We start from the raw sequence: 24,078 nt of genomic DNA, 5'->3' as shown, positions 1-24,078 counted from the left end.
TTCTTCTTTTGCGTTCATGAGATTTCCAGTAAGCACGAACTTTAACCTTTTTGGAGAATAACATTAGCACAATGTCCTGTTAGCTGGATGTTTGAACACATGAAAGCGTTGAATGAGCTGAATCTAACACTTGGCGGGGACAATTGATTTAGAATCATGACCTACCACGTCTTAAGTCGTGATGTGGATTTCTTGAGAAAATGACCTCTAAATAGATCTCATGAAAAGACATGATGTCGTTTATTGAAGTACAGTTGTCCTCTCCACTCAACTCATTGATTTAACAACATCAACACAAATTAGTTTTACAGAATTTGCAATCAATCAATCATGCAAGATGAATGAATCCATGAATAGATCGTCTGAATTAGTCATGGAATCCATTTCTGTACTTTTTAGCTTTTTAATATTTTCAAATATGTCATCCGACTCCCTTTATTTCTTCCTCATGCTACAGCCAGATAAAAGTATCAAACAAGAAGCAAAATGAAGATGAAAGCAAGCCGTAACATCCGGCGACGACTCAAAGCGACTGAACATGCTCGACCGGTGAGGTGGTTTCAAAACGAGCACAGCAAGATGTCCGCTGAGTAACAGCGCCACTCCTTCCTCATCGGGGCCGTTTCTCCAAACGAGGTTCGAGTCCAGGGGTGTGTCCAGAAAGCAGGTCAAACACTACATAGAGACGGAGAAAGAGAGGGGAGTCAAGCTTTAGGCCAGTTGCCATAGTAACCGACTCTGTGAACCCTGTGACCCCTGTGACCCTGAGTGTCTCCGACATGAATCTGAACCAACTCTGAAAAATAGTGCCGTCCTTTCCCCGTCAACCTGATGTGGAAATAAAAGTGATTCTAGCAGCTTTACGTCAGGAGAGGAGTTACTTAGAAGTACCGTTTTTCCTACCGATCACACATCTAAACAATACTCTCCGACATTTAATGCAGATTCTTTGCAGAGCTCTTTAGGTTTTTATTACCGGGAGATTTATGAAATGTTTAAGGACATTTCTTTGTTGAAATAGACGCTTATATTTACTGTTTAATATGTGAAATATGATTAAAATCATATGCCTTCGTCTACGTTTTTGTGTAATATTATTATGCTTCATTTTCTTTCTTTTTGTGCCTGTGGGATTACACCAATATTAAAAATGATTATTTCTACTTCCTGAACCACGGGAGGTCAACCCCTGCTTTGTAGGGTCGGCAGAGTTTACACCCTCAGAGTTGAACTCATTCAGAAATGCTGTTCTGGAACCGAAGAGTCAGAGTTCAGGGTTAGGTTCAGAGTTGGTCGAGCCTGCTTTGTGGAATACCCCCCAGGTTATCAGGCCTACTGGGTGTGTTACTGCGGAGGACATTGTTGAATCGAAACATAGGTTTCTATTTGTCCATTTAGGAGTTATTAATAAACTACACTTCTTTCCTGAGTTAAAAAATAAATAAATAATTGTTTCAAAGCACCTCAGCACGAGACGTTCGTGTTTTCTTTCTCTGTGGGATTAACCTCAAATTGATGTCGGTTTGAAATGTCTTGTCACTGAAATATGAAAAGGATTATCCAAAGGAATGATAATCCATTTTATATGAGACTTAACCAATAGATAGATCGCATTGCAACTATTACACTAATCTCCCGGCACACATTGTGCCGATGATATTCAGGTAGAGTCAGTAGCACCTGCATCAGTGTTTCCAAAGAGATCATATCGTTCTGAGGTTACCGCTCCATGACATAAACACCCACGCTGTCATCGTGATGAGCCATGTCACCCAACAATGTCGCCCGACTGGTCTCGACAAGCACGAGGTTTCACGTGGTCCCCTTCTAGTTTTCATGTAATAGTACAATAGCAGTAAAAGTACGTCCAGCATCCACTGGGGGAAGTTATTAAGTAGGTAGTAGGTAGTTATTAAGTAGGTAGTTATTAAGTCTGGCAACACGAATGAGCTCAGCTACATTTTGACACATTTACCTTCAAACAATGTTTAAAAAAGTGGTGTGAATTTTTTAGGTCACTTTTTTTTACCACATTTACAGCAATATTTGTGAACTTTGTCATATTTACTTTACTGGTAAAAAAAAAATGAAATCTAAATGTTAAATATTAAATCTAAATGTTATATATAAATATAAATATTAAATATAAATGTTAAATATTAAATATAAATGTTATATATAAATGTTAAATTTAATGTTAAATATTAAATCTAAATGTTATATATAAATATAAATATTAAATATAAATGTTATATATAAATATAAATGTTAAATATAAATGTTAAATATTAAATCTAAATGTTAAATATTAAATCTAAATGTTAAATATTAAATCTAAATATAAATATAAATGTAAAATATAAATATAAATGTTAAAAGTTAAAGTTAAATGTGCTTGATGAAACTAAATATTTAGCTAATGTGTGGATTCACACTGCGGATCAGCAGAAGTACCAAAATAAAAGCTCAATTCCAGAGGCCTGTACCAGGAAGCAGGATTTGGGCTGAGCGAGGTGACTTCAGGGTTAACTCTGGGTTTTCTGTCCTATGACGCTGGTTCACTTCTTACCGGGTACATCGCCACGGTAACCTCCTGATAAGAGATCAACGTGGAGAAAAGCACCACCTACCGACCAATCAGCTCTCCTGGAAAAAGGAGCTTTTGTAAAAGATCCTACTTATCACTTTGAATGATGTTTTTATATTTATTTTATTTGCTCCCGTTTTACAAGCGTAGCTTAGCAGGGCCGCAGCACGGATTCGAACCCGGGGCCGCTGCAGTACTACGGGAACCTCGGTACCACTGAGCTATCAGCGCACTTAACTCATGGAGTAGTGCTCTTATGATGGGGCAGTCTTATTAAATGACTCATCACTTATGCCAGCTGTCCTTCCTGATCAGTCATATTAAATGACTAATTATTAATGCCAGCTGTCCTTCCTGATCAGTCATATTAAATGACTAATCACTCACGCCAGCTGTCCTTCCTGCATGTGGAAGCGTGTTGCTTTTTACCTGTATTATATCTTTTACTTCTTCGTGTTTCTTTTATGATATTTAGATTATGGTTTGCTCCTCGTACTTGAAAAATGCTGCAAACCCCGCCTCTCTTATGTGCACGCGCTCATAGCTGGATTGGGAAACCCTGTGTTGACTTAACGAGTTGCTAACCAGCGTCATGTGACCACTTATCTCCGATTGCCTTTGTTCGGGTTACTTAAGCTGGACAACTGGAAGAAACCTGGTATGTTGAACTCTGTGAGTCGTACAGGCCTCGGGGCTCGCAGTCTGCGGCCGCCTTGATCCAGTGAGACTATCGTTGCCTACGTGTTCATGGCATCAGAGGGAAAACTAACCAAAACTAACCAGCATGCATTGTGCGGCGATCGCCTGCGCAGGCATGGCTCATCTGGAATGAGCCTAATGACGGGTTTCTAGCACAAACCGAGTAATGATGTTCTAAAGAAGACGTGATTTTTTTCCCAGACAAAAACAAATTCCACCAAGACGCGTAACAGGTTAAGGTCTGATTCGGTCTGCACCAGAGGCTGTAAAGCAACTTCCCTTTCAAAGAACTTGAGTCAAAAGAATTTTTCTGAGTCATAGATTAGCTCTATAGCTGAATGCTTGTCTTTACCACATATCAGGGCTTCTGACATCACAGTCAGAGTGAACATTTTTGCCAATCAAATGAGGGTTATGTTCAAGGTTATCATGCTTTTCCATAATAATGATAAACCAAAAATATTAGAAATATTAGGAAGTATCTGTAGACTCACCCGGAGGGATCACAAAACACACAAGCTGCTGACTTTAGTAGTGTTTCTGCTGACAAGTGTCCAGATCAGACAACAGCATTTAGTCAACAATTAAATCACATTCATAAATCGTTGCAGAAAATTAAAACGCAGGTATTCAACAATGCATCCAACAAATGTGAAAAGTCTTCAAAACAGGCAGAAAATGAATGATGCAACAGTTATGCATGCCTCTCATCACAGACAGTGTGGTAACTGACCAGTTATATCTCTTTCTGAGCCTAACCTGCTGCTGAATCACAGCTAAATGCAAAATATTAGCTAATGCTAGGCTAAATGGCTATTGACTTAAATAATCGAGATACCCAGACGGTCTACAATTGGATCCTAAAAACACATCGGGAAGAAAAACAAACACACTAGTCCCGATGCCTGTGTTGGCAGGAGGATGTGTCAGTTGGACACGTCACTGTGTTTTCTCTGAGAAGAAACCAGGCTGTAACATGTTATGCTAAAAATAACAACCTTCTGTTCTCAGGAGGAGAATGAAAAGCAAACACACGAGGCGAGAAGGGAAGGACTGACATTTCACAGGTTTTCAATTAGCAAGTCCTGGAGATGTGTATCGTTGTTCAGGGGGACCGAGGGGGGAGAAGTGCAACATTTAACAACACAAAATAAGTCCAATCAACAGGCTTGTATCACGTAATTTTGTTGCATATGGAACTGAGCTCGGCCCGAAGCTTCCTAAAGGACGGCCGATCTCTGGGCTCGTACTGCCAGCAGCTGCTCATGATCCTGGAGACTTCCACCGGGCAGCCAAGCGGAGCGGGCATACGGTACCCTGAAACACAGACGGTCCATACGTTACTCACACAAGTCACCTCACTCACACAAGTCACCTCACTCACAAGTCACGTTCAAGACTCAATCAAGTTAACGATATAACCGCGCTCTGTTCTTAAACCTGTTAAATCCGTTCTTTTTTGTTGCTTAACTTGTGAAGACTGAACTTTATTTCGGTGATACACCGATCGAGCGCCAGCACTTGAAGGCTGGGCAGTGAGAGCACACTGAACACCGTCTTCTCAACCATGTTGGACTCAGAAGAGGCAGAACCAAGCACCATGAAGAAGAAGGGATTTAAACATCGGGCTCATTTTGCCTGCTGAGTCAGTACCGTTCTCCACCTCGTCTCGCGTCTGTTGGTTGGTCATGGTCGTGTAGGGCGTCATTCCCATGGAGAAGACCTCCCACAGAAGCACCCCAAAGCTCCAGACGTCACTCTCAGTAGTATAACGACCTGAAATCACCATCAGGGGGCAGCAGAGGCACAGGCACATTCTTTAATTGACTGTTGGCAGAGACAGACAGGAGTGTATCTGGTTGCAGCCTTACCATAGTTCAGAGCCTCAGGAGCCGTCCATTTGACAGGGATCTGTCGGAGACCACCCTCCGCAGAGTAGACACCATCTTCCTGCTGACGGGACATCCCAAAATCACTGATCTTCACCACCTTGTGCTCTGCAACCAGACAGTTTCTAGCTGCAAGGTCCCTTTAACGACAAAACAAGTGAATGCAGGGGCTGCTGAAGAACGGATACAAAGGAGGGCATGGTGCTCTGGATGGGAAACTGAGAAACAGCGTAAGAACAGAGGCGACGTGAAGGAATGAGACTCGCAAGGCAGCTTTAATCTGTTCCTGCTGGGCAAATTGGCCCAGAGCTGCTGTAATGAGCCGGGTGTCACAACCTCACTTACACTCAACAATGAGCCCTAAAGACACTTCCAATCAAGTATGCAAATTTAAAACAACATATTCTTGATCTCTGCTCTGCAGACGATACCGAGTGTACAGTTTACTAAAAGTAAGGATGAACAATCCGATTCCTTCCTTTGGATTGAACTCCAGCTGATATCAGGACTCCACATCTTTCACCACACGTTGGCATTTACTGTCTAATGTCTTTATTTAAAAACACACACAACACATAGCTCTACGCTTTGAGAGGTTTATTTGGCTTGGCTCCAGTTTTGAGGACATTTAGCCCTGCCTCCTGTTGAGTTTGAATTGCAAGTTGCTCTTGATGAACGTGTCAAATCAACTGAACTAATGGTTGTGCTTTTTTTTTAGAAAAATGTGTCGGCTGACCAGCAGGGCTCGTTTCCAGCGTCAAGGACACAACAGCTTTCGGTTGGTTTAGACATCTTTCTATCCATCACTTTCAGTCGACTGCTGCCTCAAACAGACTGTATGAGGAAGTGCTGCAGGTTGATGTACAGCTGGATGACATGAATGATAGGGAAGTAACGGGTGGTCTGTAATATGCAGCTTGTTCCTCACTTGTGGAAACTACATCATACTCTCTGTAAAATTATGTTAATGCTTAATAATGTTTGGAATTATGTTCAATTCCTGGGGATTTTAGAGCTACCGCACATGGATATGGCTATGTTTTCACCTTATGAGTCAGTGTGTGTGTGTGTGTGTGTGTGTGTGTGTGTGTGTGTGTGTGTGTGTGTGTGTGTTTGTGTGTGTGTGTGTGTGTATAGTTAATAGTTATAGTTAATATAAATAATAAAAGTGAATGATGCAGCATAACAACAAGCTACTAGCTTCATCCAGTGGCGACTATCTACAGACACCAATTATATTGATTATATGAAGCTCTGTTCCTGATTTAATTAAAAAAGGATTGCTAAACAACAGAGAGGACAACTGCAGCTTCATATGCAAAACTCTAACACAGTCTGCATCAACGACACTCACCTGAGCACCAGTTCACATCACCTGCAAAACAGGTTCAGTGCAGCCAACACTGTCAACCATCGTCATGACAACAACACGCCGTCACTCACATTATACTGAGAGACACTTCCATCAGACACCAACACACAAGTTAGACACTTTTCATCTCCACAGATGGAATCATTTGACACAAATCCATATTCTCTCATCATATTGATGAACCAACCTGTGGATGCAGTTCTTGCTCTCCAGGAAGTCCATGCCTGACGCTACATTTTCTGTCATTTTGATCAACGTCTTCGGGCTCAGACTGTGACCCTCGTGTCGTAAGAAGGAGAGAAAATCACCACCTTGTCACACGTGTATTAACACACACACACACACACACACAGAGAGAGAGAGAGAGTGATGATGAAGGAAGAAAGCAGGGATAATGGCAGAATAAAGCTCAGAGCCCCTGAGTAAACAAGTGGAGCGAGAGTCTAATAGGATCATATTCACCTTGAATGAGCTCCATGATGATATAAATGGGCTGCTTCTGAGTGCACACTCCTATCAGCTTCACAATGTTAGGATGGTTGTACTGCTTCAGGATCCTGGACAGCACAGGGGAGGAGGGTGTGTGTGTGTGTGTGCGTGTGCGTGTGTGTGTGTGTGTGTGTGTGTGTTCGTGTGTGTGTGCGTGTGTGTGTGTGTGTGTGTGTGTGTGTGTGTGTGTGTGTGTGTGTGTGTGTGTGTCTACTTACCTGGCTTCCATCAGGAACTTACTCTTGTGCTCTGGGGCCAGGTTCTCTTTACAGGATTTCACAGCTACAGGAGTGTTATCAGAGCGTAAATGACCGCTGTATACTTCTCCAAAGTTGCCCTGCGTAGATCAAACACCGACAGGATCATTTAACACTCTCTTTTCTAGCTCAGCAATAGTCCTTAAGGTACTTCACCACTTCATGACAATTTTAGATGAAATGAGAGGAAACTCGAACCGCCTTTTACTTTTTTCCAAACTAAGGACCCGGATTGGTTGCTGTGACTGGTCCTCCTGCCCAGACTGGCCCTGAACAGAACTCTCCGCGAAATGATTTTCATGTGAGTGATGGAGGACCACGTTAGTCCTTCTGTGGAAAAATGACTTCCAAAGTCCAGCTGCACCTAATATGAGACTTCAGCAGCCTGAATTACAGTGGATCCATCTTCCGTTGTGACAAAAAAACCCACTTTAGTATTCCAAGGTTGCTGAGCAAGAGCAACACAAAATATGAAGTTTTACTAAGAAGACACTAACTTTATTTGACACTGAAGAAGTCAGTGTAGGTCAGAATGGAAACCAATAGGAAGAACAATAACACTCCCTGTCAATGTCCACATGGACATGCAAATTAATGTCAGACCTTGTTCAAACGTGAAATTAAACGTTTACATTATAATAATTATAAGAACAATAAGAAGGACATCGATAATTATTATAATCATAGTCTCCAGAGCAGTCCTGTTGATTGATTTATGAAAAGCTTCTTGTCATGTGAAAAATTGCTGTGACTCGTTAAGCAGGTCCTCCAACAAAGTGTCATGCAAATATGTTCAAGTGATTCTGTTAAAAACACATAGACACACGGCTCATAGCTGACTCTGTCAACAGATGTTAGGCTGACTCACCCGGCCAATCAGGGGTCCCAAGATAATATCATCATGCTCCAGGACCCACTTGTCCTAACGGGGTTAAACATGTACAATAAGAGAGGTTTTTAACGCAGAGAAACGTTTGATTGAAAGATCATCAGAGGACAAAGGTTTGCATGTGTGACGACTATGGAATCACTTTCTTATGTTTAAATAGTGTCGACGCACCTTCAGCACAGCTTTCTTCAGCGTTAAGGTAGACTTCTTGGTGATGTGTTGTTTTGAGGAAAGCAGATGATGGATCAGCAGTGGGACACTGTGGAAGCCTTCTCCATCTAGACGATACAAATTCTACTGACACAGATGGAATATCATTTACAGAATTAAAAAAAAAAACATGGTTACACTTTAGATTAACCATGAACTAGTTTCTAATTATTGTCATTAAGTGGTTTACAACAACTCCCTAACTCACTATCAATAAGCAGTGATTAGGAAATGATTGATGGAAAACTCTCACAGTAGTTAATGGACGAGTAGTTGCAGAATATGATCATGCAGAATAAGGCATTAGTAAGTGATTCATAATGGCTTAAAAACAGCCAATATGCTTCTAATATGCATGCTAATAAGAAACTAGTTCATGGTTAATCTAAAGTGTTACCAAAACATGCATAACAAAATAACATTTGAGTTATTAAGACTGTTTAAGTTGCCTTGTATTTGTGTTTTCATTCCAACCATCTAAACCTGCAGTAAATAACATGTCATTTGCATTTCGTAGCTTCCTCTGATATAAACAAGGAAGGAAGCGCTCATGTTTTTTTAGCAGCATCAGTGGTCTTTATTATTCAAAAACATAGGATGTTAAAGCCAGACAGAAACACACAGCATCAAATCTCCTTCTACAACATAGTTTTATTCTATTGATTAACTTACGTCTGTGTTCTGAATGAGGAAATGCTTGCAGACTCCTTCCCAATGCACAGAGAGCACATAACCTTGTTTCTCTTGACTCTTCCTCACCAGGAAGTCTCCGTCATTGGTCAGCAGCTGTTGGACCTCCAGCCTGGGAATGGCTCCGTGGTACCAGTCCTGCTGCCCCAGAGGACGGTCCACGTGCTGCACCGGCGTGAGGGCCGAGAGCTCCTGGAGGCAGGGAGAGGGAGAAGAGCAGAATCCTTAAAGCTGATATGAATAATGAAACGATATGGTGATGAAGGATGGATTTTAGGGCGAATCTGCAGAGAATCAATGGGAGATACTTCAAAGAAGAGTCTGTAATGCTTTAAAGTCTAACAGCACCACCTTCCTGGTCTCCAGGGAACCGCAGAACTGGGAGGGGGCGAGAAGTAGCTCACGGTTAAAGAAAAACAGCAGATGATTTAGGCATGAAGTCCAGCGCATTACAGACACAAGGCCTTTTCCTGTTGAGGGGCTGTGAGCCAGGGCCATGGCTCCGTCTGGCTGCCAAGGTCAAATGAAATGTAAACTGGCGTCTCGACGAGTAACCTTCGTTTTCGGTCAGAGAGTTTTAGGTTGTAGGTAGGATGTTGTGAGAGAGTCCAAAAACACACTGCACTTTAACACTGAGAAACACATCCGTGTACAACGTGATGCCAAACAGGTGAGTTCAACCCGCTGTACCCTATATGCATCTGTGTCATGTGTGGATGGAATTCAGAGTTAACCTACCTCCCATTTGGGTTTAAACAGGCCACTCAGATTGTTTATGATCCCGCCCATGAGGCGTTTGGAAGGAGATGGGCTCTGCTGCTGAAAAACAAGTGATCCAGATCACATCATGTTGGCCAGAAAAATAGATAATAACTGGTTTTATCTCTCTAATGTCACCATGAAAATAAAAGTATGAATGAATACAAAATAAATCAACACACAATGCAGAAAAAGTACTTAAAAGACTTGCAAAGCTATTATAAAATCATTTTTGTATATCTATTTGGTGGGTCCAGTTATTTAATACAACAAGGATATGATTATGGGTTAAGTCATTATTCTTTGATTTGCCACATGGCTGCAGCACAAAATAAGGTTTGGACTCAAGTCAAGTCATATTGGACCATTCAAATTTAAATCTGATGGCGCCACTTGATGAAAAGTATCCATACATATCTGTACCACTATAACCTTCCACCATCTGGTGGCGCTACAGAAAAAGTCAGAAGGCTTCACCCCCTCATAAGATTCGGAGCTATAAATAGAGACACTAGACAGAGAGAACATACGTTGCTTGTGTCAGACGAGAGTGAGACATTGTCTGGGTCCAGCTTCAGGGCAGGGGGAGGCTCTTTGGAGCCCAGCTGCCACAGTTTCTCCTTCAGAAGGAGCCTCTGACTCTCCAGCTTGGCTCTCATGCCCTGGGACAGAGCAACCTGCTGCCGGCACTCCTCCATGGCGTTCCTCTTGCTGAACTGATAGACCCTGGATGATGAAGCAGAGAGCAGCAGCACGTCGGTGTCCCAAGTATACTTTCATTTCTTTAATATCACATTTCATGTTTTTCGCCCTGGGTTCTCCTTCCTGATCACGACCCTCCTGTCAGATCCATCACCTTCATGTCACCTGCTATCAGCTCATTCCCTCACCAGAGCTTCCCCACCCATTTCAACACCTGCTATTATTACCTTTCATTTCTTTTCCGACTGATTAAAGAACACACAACTGCTTCTGAATTTGTGCATTTGGGTTCACTGATTTCCGGGTCGTTACTGTACTATCTGGCCTGAAAATGAATTCAGATTCAGTACGACAGGAGCAGCACAGTCTTCCTTCTACCCGTTGAAGAGGTCCAGGGTGCTTTTCATTTTCTCCCAGATAACTGTCAGAGTTGGGGGCACCTTTGACTGAGAGAGGCAATCCAGTATCTGCTCCTCCATCAGCTCATCTCTGATGAAGTGGAGAGCGTTTTTCATCACGTTACTCCTGGGAGAGGAGCAGCTTGGTTCAGGGACAAAGGAGCGTTTTGGACTTTGAGTTTCAGGCCACAGCCACAGAAAGTAAGCAGAATAATGCTTCACCTTTCTCACGGGCTCTCTGGAGCATTCAAGACGAGCCCCTCCTGCTGACTCGGATGCCCTGATTGCTCTCACTATTCACATTTATGGACACCTCAGAGAGAGAGGGAGCTCAGGCTGCTACTCCCTCCATGCCGCATCCTCCACATCAGACCCCGTCTCAACCCGCCTTCCGCACTTCAAAATGTGTCCTGCAGCTGAGGTGAAATGCTCTAAAACAGATGCTGAGATCCTTAAAGCTACAGTAATAAACACAAGGTTCAACAGAACAGGGTTTGTGCTGTCGGTGCATAGAGCACACACCTGACAGCTCCATCATTCGCCCTCAGACCCAAAATAAACCAGTAGGCTACTTCTGTGGTGCAAACATACTGGGTGTTCAACACCACAACCATCGCCCCCCTTCCCAAGAAGAGCCCACCTGCCTGGATGATACAGCTCACTCTAATCATGATGAAGTGTTTTGAGAGAATGGTGCTGGCCAACATTCAGAGCAGCATACCGGACCCCTACCAGCCATAATCTTCAAAATGATAACAAATAAAGGCTTGGAATATCTCACTTTGCATGTAATGAATCCACATAATGTATTCGTTTGACCTTTTAAGTTGAATTACTGAAATAAATGAACTTTTGCACAATATTCTAATTTTTGGAGTATCATGTTGACATTCTCTATTTAAGTTCTCTATATATACGTTGACAGTCACGTCACTTTTTTAAGGTTTGATAAAATGTAAAGCAAAGGGCAGCATAACCTCCACGCACTAACCCCCCCACGTGTTTTTACAAACACACTGTTTCCAGTTGTCCTCCATGAACTCGTTAATGACTCGATCACTCCCACAGGACTGGAAACCTCCAGCACCTTCAGACAGCCTCATCAACCAAGACAAATGAGGGAGGTCAAGCTCCATAACTCTCACCGCATTGCCGTATTATAATTCATAAGGCCCTTACAGCCCCCTGAGAATATGCTGGTTATTCACTGCATGACCAAGAGCTCACTAAACGGTGGGAGGGACTGCCCACAGAGACGGCTGTGTTTTTTTATTTTTTAAATCTCCTCTGTGACCTCTGAATGCAACATCAGAGCATCAATAATTCAGCTGCGGTTGACTCACCTTTGACCCTTCTTCACACCTTCACACTCCGCGTCCAGCTCCATCTCCAGCTGTTCAACGGAGGTCTGCTGCAGGCCCAGAGTCCGAGCATGATCCAGCAGCTCCTCTTCCACCGCGGTCAGTCTGGAGACGGAGAAGTGACGTGAACGGAGGAAGTCACTGATGCAAAAGAGTAGGAGGTAAAACATAATAATAATAATAGAGAGGGAGGAAGTTAGGAACATTAGAGGAAGGAGGAAATTAGAGTTCAGTCATCTGGATGAGATTGTGTCATTTGCTCCCACCTGTGCTGGACCGCCTCAAACGTGAGGTCGTTGAGTTGGAGCTCTCTGGGATTCAGCAGCTCGGTGTCGTCCAGAAGACTACAGTCAAACTCTGCACACGCTGGATTCTCCCCGACCGACCTACCAGCACAGACACACAGTATCACGGCTCTGCAGGGTCGGCCTCCATGGCTGCTTTGTTGACATGTGAGATTTGGCCTCGGTCTACCTGTTCTGTTGGATAAAGCTCTCGTATTCCCTTTGAGGATCGATGGCTGTTAGAGCAGAAGATATCTCCCGGTGGATCCGCACCACTTCTTGATGAAGGAACGTTGAGATGTCAAAATACTCCTGCAGGATCTCCTTTCTAGTTATACGAAGGGAGACGTTTCAGCCAAATTCAAACCACATATACTGAACATTACATTTTTACATTTTCATACATATAAGAATCTCTTTCTGCCTCTATTTTGAGAGACTTGCCTGAGTTAACATCACCGAAAACATTTAGACGTTTTATTTCTTGCCAGATTTGTGCCGTTTCAGGCAGAGCCTGTTTTGCAAATTCTATGTTCAAACAAGCTGTGAACTTTGGGATCAGACAGCTTTCATAAATGCATGATTATGCCTCCCATTTTGATCTTTGTGCTGTTGGATTCTTGTTTTGCATAAGTATTCTGAATGCATAAACAAGGAAAAAGCTATCAAAACAGGCACTTCTCTAAACTGCACAATTATTACGCCTACGGAAAAAGGAAATTCAATATATTGTTCATGTAATAAGGGGAACATGTGCCAAAACTGCAGGATAGTTAATTAAAATCAGTCTTTTTCCTCTTATAATCATTCTGTGAGTGTGTGAACGGACATCAGGCAACTAAATGCAAACGGAAAATCAGTCAATCCAACAGCTGGAAAGTAATGGCATTCTTCCACGCACACATACTCTGTCGTGGATGTGATTCTTACAGTATGAGCACCATCTCCTGCTGCAGACTCTGCAGTGAGCCGAGCAGCGCCGGCTGGATCTGACTGTAGTGATGCTGATGGTAAACCTGAGCCGCTCGCACAGACAGCACGTACTCATTATGCAGCTCGTGGAGTTTCGCCGAAGCCTTTATGTAGCGCTCTTTGGCCTTGTCTCGCTCTTTATCTACACACACAAACGATAAGGAAACATTATATTCTAATGGCAACACACACATCACAGAGCAGTAAGTGTGAAACTGAGAAGTAAGTAACGAGGACCTTTATTGGTCTCCTGGCACTTCCTCTTAGCCTGAGCTGCATCTCTCGCTGCCTGTCTGTAGCTGCTCTTCAGCTTCTCCAGCTCCATCTGGGTCGCCTATGGCAACACACACACACACACACACACACACACACACACACACACACACACACACACACACACACACACACACACACACACACACACACACACACACACACACACACACACACACACACACACAGAGGTGGACCAGGTTCAGTGTGATGGTGAGTGTTATTCACCGTGTTGCGGTGACTGTGAGATGACAGGAAGTGGTCAGTGGCCCTGTTATGTTTCACTGTGGAGGAACATGAACATGAGAGAAGAAGTCTCAAGAGGAAATGATCTGACGTTTTTTTCTGCTGCCACTTACAACCCGAGAGCACCTCCATCCATCGTTCGGGCGACACGGCGATTCACACAAAAACCAAAGGCGTGTACGGGAATTCAAGTAAACAAACGTCCTGCTCGGCAGCGAAACTGCGAACCCAAACACCCCAAACCTGCTGGAATGAACACATCATTTCCCTGATGTAATTGGGTAATAAAAATAGTGAGGAGCAGCCAACGGTTCGGGATTGCATCAAAATGCATTTGCACACACTCTTTCCAGGCTATTGAGCCTCATTTCATTTGGCTGCTGACTATTTCTAATGCTGCCATTGTGGTGCTCATCAGCATGTCCACATCGGAAAAAACTAATCAGTTTTAAACTTCGGCCGTCTTCCTTATAAGAGTCATGTCATACATGTACATACTTCAACATTATGATTTCTGCACGCATGATGGTCACTGGATATGTTTGTTCAGGTAGAGGACATTCAGCATTAAACACAGCGTGGTCACACACCTTGCTGAGCTCCTGCCGCAGCAGGTTCCACTGCTCGGCGTAGGTTTTGCGGAGCTGCTGTTTGTCTCTGATGAGCAGGGTCAGTTTGCTGATGGGACCATCCAGAAGATCCTCAGAGCGCTTCTTCATCAGCTGACTGAGGACGTCTGACTGAGAGACCAGCACTCCCCAGGACTGACAGACAGGGGACAGAGGTCACAGGTCATTCAAACGTTGATTTATGACCATTCTAACTTTCACACATTTGATTCTATCGTTTATATATTATGCATGTATGCATGTGTGAGAGAGTGTATGATGGGAATAGAAGGCAGGTCTGTGATTGGCTGGAGGATGGAGGATGGAGCAAGCCACTTTGGGGTATTAAGAAATATTCCTTGAACCTTCACAACCTTCTGCTCATCCCTCGAGCCTCGAGGACAGACGCCGCTCAATCAGTGCAACGTTTGTTAATTTAGCGACACATGTTGCCACACAGTCAGTGCTGTAATCTTCAGTGTTCATGTTTTCAACATCATGTCGTGGTTCAAAGAATGGAAGCAAATAAAAATAATTCATATATCTTTAAACGTGGCATTTCTTTGATTCCGACGACAGTCCATGCTTAGTAGTCCCAGTGAACACTTAATGAGGTTGGAACATGGCTCTGTATTTATAGCCAGGACGTGGTTGCCAGTAAACTTCATTGAGTGTTCATCACGGCATCACTGCGATTGATTGTATGCTTTTGATTTTCTCAGTTCTTACAGTAACTTCACACACAGACCATTCCTTTAACACTGAGGTTCAACTAAGCTGACTGTTACTAGAAGTGTGCTAAAATAACACACTGGATGATCTCACCCAAACCCTAATGAGACTAACTTTTGATGCACTGGGGAAGTCATCACTTTCTAAAACTGATCTGATTATTTACATGTATATTTTGGATGTTCAACCTCAGCTCCTATAATAAGATAGATATAATAATAAGATAATCCTTTATTAGTCCCGAAGTGGGGAAATGTTCAGGTTACGGCAGCAACGAGGAAAGTGCAAATAACAGAGCAGTGTGTGTGTGTGTGTGTGTGTGTGTGTGAGAGTAGTGCTGATTCTAGAGTCTGACTGTGTGGTCAAAATACTCCCTATTAAAACCCATTAAACCCATTTCATCCCATGGCCATTACACTCACCGTCATTGTGAACATGAATGAATATTTGCTCGTTATAATAGCATCGTGTATTTGTGAGGTAGTTTTTGATGCTCTGAGGACATTAAAGCAACTTTTTAAAAAGGAAGTCAGCCTCCCACACACACACACATCACTGAGAACTTCACCAACGACGGTTCAGGTAGCTGTTAAACGATGTCAGCAGCGGTCTCTCTGTGGTGAGTCTGCCAGTTTAGCCAGAAGCAGGATGTAATAGTTTGCCAATTCATTCTAAGGGATCCTAAATAAGCAATTTGCTGTCCTGAAATGCTGCATAGGTCTGCTTGATGTCCAGTCATGACAGCTGGAAGCAACAGGGCAACTCAGATCTGGTTCTTTGGTTTCATAAGACATCAAAACAGACTCTGATGTGTTGACTGCTTCTCTATTTCATGAATCCACCATTTATATCACAGTGTAGTCCTGCTAGGTAACAGCAGCTGAGGATGAGCCGAGTACGTTCGTGTTTAAGGAGGGAAATCTGTGTCAGACACAACACATAAGGTGTGTCAAGAATAGATTGATATTAATATTTATGTGAGAATGCCGTGTATGTTTGTGTATGTGTGTGGAAGTGTGAATAAATGTAAGTGAAAGTGAAATTAAAGAAAGTTAAGAAATATAGGTTTGTGAAGAAACACCTCTCATTGTTGAGAAGAACGAGTTTAGCACATTTATTTCAGGCACACAATGACTTTAGAATATATGAGTGTTTTTGGATGCTCTGAGAATAAAACACATTTTATTAGGGAAGTATTTCCCCCAATACAGCCTAATGTGAGTGCATAATTCAGTCAGATATTTATGTCCAATGGTACTTTTTGTTACACAAATAATGAAGTAAAAGGATTTTTGATGGAATGAATGAAAAGCGATTTAAATGCTCAATTTTGAAAATGAAATAAAGGTAACGTTGAAACACTAAACAAAGTAATTGGCTTTCTTCCACTGATGCGTGATCATCAGCTGATGATCTAGAACTCACCTTGTTGAGCTGGCTCACGTAGTCCAGTCCTGCACCGGGCTGAGGCCGGTCCAGCTTCTCCACCATGGAGGTCATGTTGTGCAGCTGCACTGAAAACTCCCGCTCGCTCTTGGCTCGGTGACCCATCCACTTCTTCATGGCCTCCATCAGGTGAAGCTCAGAGTCCAGCAGCCGCATGACAGCTGCATGTGCCTGGGGGCAGCGCAGGTCCTCCCCGAAGCCCATCTCTGGATGCAGCAGCAGCAGCAGCAGCAGCAGCAGCTTGTGTTCTCGTGAGTGGGACAGAAACAGTGAAGCATCTGCTAATGACCAAGAGCAGTTTTGTTTTTTCCACTTTGACTTTCACTTCCCTGTACAAAAAAAAAAAAAATCTGTGGTTGATGTGAGGCAGCACTTCCTCATGTCTGTTTGAATGTGGCTGTGCTCTCATTATCATTTAGGCTTTTATTTTAGGAACTTCAGTTAACTTCAAAAAGCTTCCACTGGTGCAAACCATTTTCAAAATAAAATACTTCCCGTCTACATGTTATAATAGGACCACTGCTGCTCATCTTTAGCAATGTGTGCATCAGAAACATCAGATATCTTTAAAGAATAAGATATATACATTTAATTTGTTCACTTGTTGTTACTTTATATTAATACTATTCTTCACAGCATCTCGGAGGCAATTTACACATTTCTCATCACTACTTTAACTCTACAGCTGATGGATTTTGAGTTTGATGAACATAATAAAACTTCTAAGCATCAAACAGTTTCAACAGTAAAATGATGCTCAAGCATCACTGCAACAGTAAGTTAAGTAACTTAATTCCACTTTTTCAACCATTTCTTTCTTTAAAAATGTAAGTACATCTTGGTGTAAATGGAGGAAGTTTGAAATACTTGACTTACTTGTAATAAGTATTTTGACATTATTGAAATTCCACTAATGCCCAATGGCTGCACGGCTCCGGCTTCCTCCCACGGTCCAAAGACTGCAGGGTGGAGGGGCTAATTGATGCCCGTAGGCGTGAATGGTCATCTGTCTCCGTGATGGTCGGGTTACCTGTCCAAGGTGAACACTGCCTTCGCCCAATGTCACGACCCTGAACAGGATGAGTGGCGATCGATAACGGCCGGATGTTAAAATTGAGCAATGACAAGTGTTGAAACCTTTTGTTTTTTTTTAAAGTTTATTGCTAATCACTTTTAGACCCCAGAAGGCTATAAAAACTGCTGATTGTATTTGTTGCGTTCATTTTCTTTTCACCACAGAGAACCCGGTCTCACTTCATTACTTGTATTCATGACTTGTTGGATGCAACCTCTCGGCCTTAAACTCATTTAATTACACCAGCGAGAGCAAATGTAAGCTTGTATGTTTAGAAGCAGCATCTAGAAGAGCGCTGCATGTTAGAGCAACAGAGAGGACATCCAAACGTCACTGTTGAATAAATGATTATTATACGTCGACTTATGAATCTGGATGAAACTCACAGAGAGCAAGGTGTCAAATAAATGTGTGAAACGCAGATTTCCGCTTGTAATGAGTTGAAGCATCAAGTAGCATCAAAGCAGTGATGTGCCTCAATATTGTACTTGAGTCTTTATTTGAGAGTAACTCAGAGAATCAGCAAAGTCAGCAGGATTTATCACACGGGGACCATGAATGTATGGACAACTCTTCATGTCGTCCACCATTAAACAGACAGTTCTATCCCGGCTGGCATGGCTAAAAACACCTTTTCTACTTGGAACCTCTTGTCAGGTTTCACTTGTATTTATATATTTATTTTAAAATACCACCAGTATTTCACAAAAATATTCACCCAAAAGTAAAGGATCAAGAAATAATGAATAATAAGAATATAATAATATGAGTTTTTTGACATCACTGACTATTTTTACATGTTCTGGTCCTCAGTCTTTAGTAAGGGAGTATTTAAGTTAATAAAACACATTCAAATTTGCATAGATCTTTATTTTTTTTAGTAGAATCTATAATTGACATCAATTAAATAAAAAGGAGAAAACAAGAGTATCTTTAAATTACAAGAAAATTACACTGCACCATTCATATAGTACAAAAATAGGCCTTATTTTAGAGTCATGTCCCATGTAAGAGAGTCATTCTTGTACATTATTCATAGGTCATAAATCTGTAAAGGTGTGTGTGCAGCCAGGAAACCCTCACAGAGAGGTGGGTGGAGGCTGCTCCACTAACTGCCCCGCCATCACAAAGTGTTTCATTTAGACTTAAACAAGCATGTGCACCCATGGGTGCACGCAGGTCTGATTCAGCCCTTAAGTTAATGGAGATGGGATACATTCTGCCTCCTCCCTTCACAGCTGCTGAACACACAAGGTGTCACCACAGACCTTCAACGAGAAAAAAGAAGAAAAAGAAGCAGAGATGACAGAACGATGTCAACGAAACGCTTCCAACAGGAGCGAGGGGGCCGACGGACCTGAAAGCAACGCGTCGTAACTCTAAACAGACAGCATTGAAATGATCCTCTTTGGTTAAGCCAAAGATATTGCTCCTATTAGCTCCGCCCACTTCATATGGATCACGTCAGACTACATCCTAAGGCAGGACTGAAGCAGCATCGAGCTCCACGTGAAATAAATCAGCTGTATAAAGAAAAAAGCCTTTTCTTTATACACTATTTTTTACATTTTTGTAACACTTTACTTTCTACGTTAAAAAGGCTTCACACCTTAGTGTCGGCGGAGCGGCGGCCTAATGATGAGCTGCTTTCTGGCACCATTTGGAAAACCGTCTTCTTCTTCTTTTAGTGTGTAGTTACCATCACAGACCTGAAGTGAATGGAGTGAGCTGGCTGCTAATGGTGTTCAGCAGCTCCCAGCACTCAGGAAGCACTCGCTACGTATTTGGGATTTTCTAAACACTTGAATGCTCAAAGCGAGTTTAAAGTATTCGGAGTTTTCAAGCTGTAGTGAATACAACATCAAAGATGGATAAGTGTGTGTGTGTGTGTGTGTGTGTGTGTGTGTGTGTGCACTCAAAGGGGCTACAGAAACATCCCCAAACTGTCAGGAGAAACATTCTTTCTGGAAGCAATACAACTCTTTTGGAAAGGGAGATGCACAATGGGTGATGTTGATAGGCGCTTCAATAGTAATTGCATTGAGTGCCATTCAATAGTTCTGAAGAACAAGCAAACTCTCAGCATCCAGAGTTAAAGAAAATAGCTTACGGAAGCAACGTTGGTTCCCCCATCAACCGTTCACACACTTCAAACGGGGAAATCTATACGATTTTGCAGCTCAAGTCTGATAGCTATGGCATTTTTAAATTAGCACCCTCCTTAAGTTAATGGAAGCCGGACTGGCAGCAGACGGATGTACGTCACCCAAAGCTGTTCGGCTCGGTATTCTGCCGTTAGCTTTGTTCCATCTGAGGGCACGTTGGTTTCCGATCTAGTTCAGTGCTTCCTGGCGGAAACTGCAGCGATAAGCCGAATGTGCTACACCTGCACCGGCCATCCGAGATGAATTAAGCTTCTCTGGCTCAGTGCTGTTTGAGAGCATACATACCAATCGTTCTCCGTCCCTTTGAACAGGGGGTTGGAAAACTCTGTATTTTCTCTCTCTGATCACCCTTTTGCACGTTAAAGCTCATCCAGCTCTGAATATTTATGAATGATTGCTGTTGAGAATGCCTTTGAAACAAAAGTGGTTGAATAAAAATCATTAGTTTTGCGTGCTTGTGCACCTTCCCGCCCTCAAAACATGGAAATTATTTGATTGTCGGTGACATTAACTTATGAACAAAACGCCGCTGCCTGTGATGGAGCCGCCTGGTAGAAATCATTTCAAGCTGATTTAGTGCTTAAATGGTGGCCAACAAGCTCCACGAACATCCTTCTCCCCATACCGTTTCCATTAACCTTTTAAAGCCCGGCTTCCTATAAGCAATACATTTTAAGAGATACGAGTTTGAGCATACTAGGATTTACACCGCAGCTCGTTTGCTCCTTTCTCTTTTAAAACATACATTTGAATTAAATGTTTCCACCAAGCATTTTCATAACAGACTGGATATATGTTTGACCTCTATAATCAATTATCAGCTCATCTATGAACCCTTGCAGAATGATATGAGAGGTAGATAAAAAAAAAAATAAAAAAAAGAAATAGGATGAGCAGCTGAAACTTTGTATGCATGTCATCACCATGACAACCTCTCAGCCAGCTCCACCATTCTGTACTGGAAATGAAGAAAAATCATAAACAACATAGTAGAAATAAGAGATCAATAGACTCAAACTTGCTACACTGGGTTAAATCATGAGATGCACATTTTTAGATGATAACCAGCCCGGGAGGCAAATCATCATTTGTAAAACAATCTTCCCTAAAGGTGTGATTCAAATCTATCAGAATAAATATTTGCTGCAGTATCATTCAGAATATGATTAATTGCCAGGTAAATTGAAGGTATAATCTGAAAGTCAGATTAGACGAAGCCTGGAGGGTATGTGAGGATGAGATGTGGAGTCTCGACGAAGGACTTCTGAACAGCATTCGAGATTTGAAGAAGAGAGACTCCGAGGCCAAAGAGGAAAGGAAGCCTCCCTTTAGAGGACAAACAAACATCGCTCCGCCTCACAAGCAGGAAACTAACACACACACACACACACACGTTGCAGTAATTATGATATAAGCTAGGTCTACCGTGCATTAGTAGTGCTAATGTGCCCTGATAAAAGGGAAAGCTTTGATGCACTGTTAACAGGTCCAGTCTGGAGGATTCCATCACAGGTGAGTCAACACCTGGCAGCTGCGTTGGAGAAGTTCTGTGTTGTTCTTCCATCAGCTCCTCCACTGCTTCTCTCTCAGCCCTCGGCTGTACGCACATCAAGCAGGAATTAAATGTGCCTGGAGGTTGAGCGAGTAGCCCGAGTCTGTATGTTTTGATGCCTTCCATGTGATGGAAGCACAGAAGCATTTATCGTTTTTAAACCAGGATAAATTAAATATTTCATCCCAAAAGTCTGGAAGAAGCTTTGTTAGTTGTGTGACTCACAGTTTGTTCTGCTGGAGCTCAGAGAGATCTTTCCTGTGTTTACAACAGGAGAGTTAAAGCCTCCGCACACCGAGAACAATTACTACAGCCTGAAAAAAAGATGATTTTTAAGTAAATATAAATGTCTCGGCATGAAGAGAAAGATGGCTCACGGCTGACACGTGATTATAAACAATTAGTCTGAAAATGATCATAATCCTTTTCATTTGGGCTTTTTTTGAATTGCAATGTGACTTTCTCAAAATAAGATGTGTTTTATGAACAGAATTTGGACTAAACAGATTTTGGACTGTCACTAAATGACACTTCAGAGAAAATCAATGTTTCCAAACCTGATTTCATGTCTCCTAATACAGATTATTTCTCCTAAATGTGACGGGACCAGCGTTCACTTCTCTACAAAAAGGGCAGCACACTGCTCATCAGATTTAGACACTCACATTCACACACTCTACTCCTCACGTTCAACAATCTCATCTGGCTACTGCACTGAGACTGATGGAAAGAGAGAAACAGAAGAAAGAAGCAGATAATAATCATTTGTTTACTAGTACAAAAGGGAGCAGGAGGGGGAAATGGACTCAGCGCAGACAGACACTGTTAGTGATCGAGGCCAAGCGGAGGGAGAGAGCCAGTTTAATAGAAAAGCGCCCAAGTATGAAAGGAGCATCCAGAGCTCTGGGAGACAGCGGCTCCCATCAGGTCTCCCTCGGCAGATCCTGGAGCAGGACTCGGATGAGAAAGGAAAAAAAGAGTGTGAGGGGGCAGTGACGACGGCCCTGAAATATCAGACAAATGAGGGTGAGAAGACTTTAAAAGCAGGAGGGGGAGGGATGTGGGGGAGGCATTAAAGAGCACTTTGTGTTTTGATAAAGGCAGTCCTCTCATTTTGGACGTCAAACTCTTCATTATCAGTGTCCGTGTTCATCCCATCGTCCCCCCACACTGTCGGGATGCCGCGGTACGATACCACCCTATTGCTCCCGAGGCTGAAACTTCCCCCGAGGCCGCCTCCGCCCTCCAGAGAGGGGAGCTTGATGAGCGCGCCGGAGCGCAGCTGCAGCAGCAGGAAGGTGCCGGCGAAGGTGCCGATGATGGCCATGCAGCTGAGCACGGCGACGGTGATGGGCAGCCAAGAGCTGTGCTGCAGCTGCATCCCCGGGCTCCCCTGGCCCACCATGAAGCTGCCAGGGGACTCGCGCATGTACTGGTTGAGGTGCAGGCAGGTGCCAGAGGTGGGGTCCAGGGAGCTGTGAGGGGGGCAGGACAGGCAGGCCCGAGGGCTGAGGCTGCTGCAGGTCAGGCAGGGCGGCGGGCAGGCCAGGCAGGCGGGGACGGAAGCTGGTGGTATGAAGTTTCCCACTGTGTAGTTGAGGGGCTGGGAGCCCACCGCGAAGCCTGCTGGACATTCTTTCACACAGCCCTGCTGAAAGAGGTAGTGGCCCGCATTGCACTCTGAAACACAGAGACACTGAAACTCAAAGCTGTGCACAGCATTTACCTCTTCAAATGAGTCAGACTACCAAAATAAAACACAGAGAAGAAGACTCATGTCTCAGTGAACACGGTACAGCGCGGTGTGTCTGACATTTCTGAAATCATTCACCCGTCGGTTGTCTGGTATCCTGGAAGACGGGAAAGGTTTTGTTTTTCAATGTGTATGCTGACAGCAGCATGTTTAAGTCAACAGAGTCGTTTCCATATGCAGCGGGTCCAGATGCACACCATTGCCTATAATGGCAATTACCAGACTGGCTGCTGGGGATAATGGAGCTGGAAACAGCAGCGCGGGCCAACTGGAAGGGGGAAATCTAATTTACTGCAGTCAACTTGTTAAAGTCAGAGAATGTTGTTTACTCCATGATGCATGAAAATCATAACATGATAATAATAAAAAATGTTTGGTTCACCCTCTGATAATGACTGTAAATGATCTGGTGTGTCTGTGTGCAAGTAGCGTTTTGCAGCCTGTAGGGGGCAGACTGTCACTGCCACAGGTAGGTGGACTCATGGTGTGTTGCTGAATTTAATTAGGAGACAACAGAATGGGCACCATTACATTTAGACGAGGTTATTAAAAAGGGACCTGCACTAAAACTTTATTTCATCACATCAGAAGTTAGATGATCAATTTAAATTAAATTAATGGATGTTTGAATGGAACCATTTGGTGACTTTCAAATAAGTCTATCCACAGC

General features: G+C 43.0%; 2 protein-coding genes across 8 annotated transcripts in view; both read right to left on the bottom strand.

The window, feature by feature from the left end:
* fes (FES proto-oncogene, tyrosine kinase) lies at positions 1-17,191 on the bottom strand. Of its 5 annotated transcripts, XR_014597046.1 has the most exons (19): positions 16,843-17,183; positions 14,668-14,841; positions 13,796-13,892; positions 13,517-13,700; positions 12,777-12,914; positions 12,569-12,688; positions 12,285-12,407; positions 10,372-10,567; positions 9,821-9,901; positions 9,065-9,274; positions 8,354-8,476; positions 8,162-8,215; positions 7,255-7,373; positions 7,010-7,104; positions 6,735-6,858; positions 5,158-5,315; positions 4,940-5,062; positions 4,020-4,603; positions 1-675 (listed from the first exon to the last, which is right to left on the bottom strand). XR_014597046.1 is itself a non-coding variant. In XM_084007995.1 (18 exons), exons 1-18 carry the CDS (start codon positions 17,065-17,067, stop codon positions 4,550-4,552), a joined length of 2,388 nt encoding a protein of 795 aa, XP_083864121.1. In that variant the 5' UTR covers positions 17,068-17,191; the 3' UTR covers positions 2,400-4,549. The 5 variants fall into 5 exon arrangements, 4 of the variants coding, with proteins under 4 accessions (XP_083864121.1, XP_083864122.1, XP_083864119.1 ...); XM_084007995.1 differs by lacking the exon at positions 1-675 and having other exon boundaries at positions 2,400-4,603; positions 4,950-5,062; positions 16,843-17,191; XM_084007996.1 differs by lacking the exon at positions 1-675 and having other exon boundaries at positions 2,401-4,603; positions 9,821-9,895; positions 16,843-17,141.
* A 1,596-nt stretch (positions 17,192-18,787) lies between these two features.
* Positions 18,788-24,078, bottom strand: part of furina (furin (paired basic amino acid cleaving enzyme) a) — a 76,003-nt gene continuing 70,712 nt past the window's right edge. For all 3 annotated transcript variants that reach the window (XM_084011406.1, XM_084011407.1, XM_084011408.1), the window contains exon 16: positions 18,788-23,335. In XM_084011406.1, coding sequence (XP_083867532.1) covers positions 22,728-23,335 — 608 coding nt within the window. In that variant the 3' untranslated portion in view covers positions 18,788-22,727. The remainder of the gene's footprint in view (positions 23,336-24,078) is intronic.

This window comes from Eutrigla gurnardus (genome assembly GCF_963514095.1).
Source record: "Eutrigla gurnardus genome assembly, chromosome: 1".
Taxonomy (NCBI): domain Eukaryota; kingdom Metazoa; phylum Chordata; class Actinopteri; order Perciformes; family Triglidae; genus Eutrigla; species Eutrigla gurnardus.
Note: the sequence above shows the minus strand (reverse complement) of the source record. Positions and strands in the feature narration are given on the sequence as shown.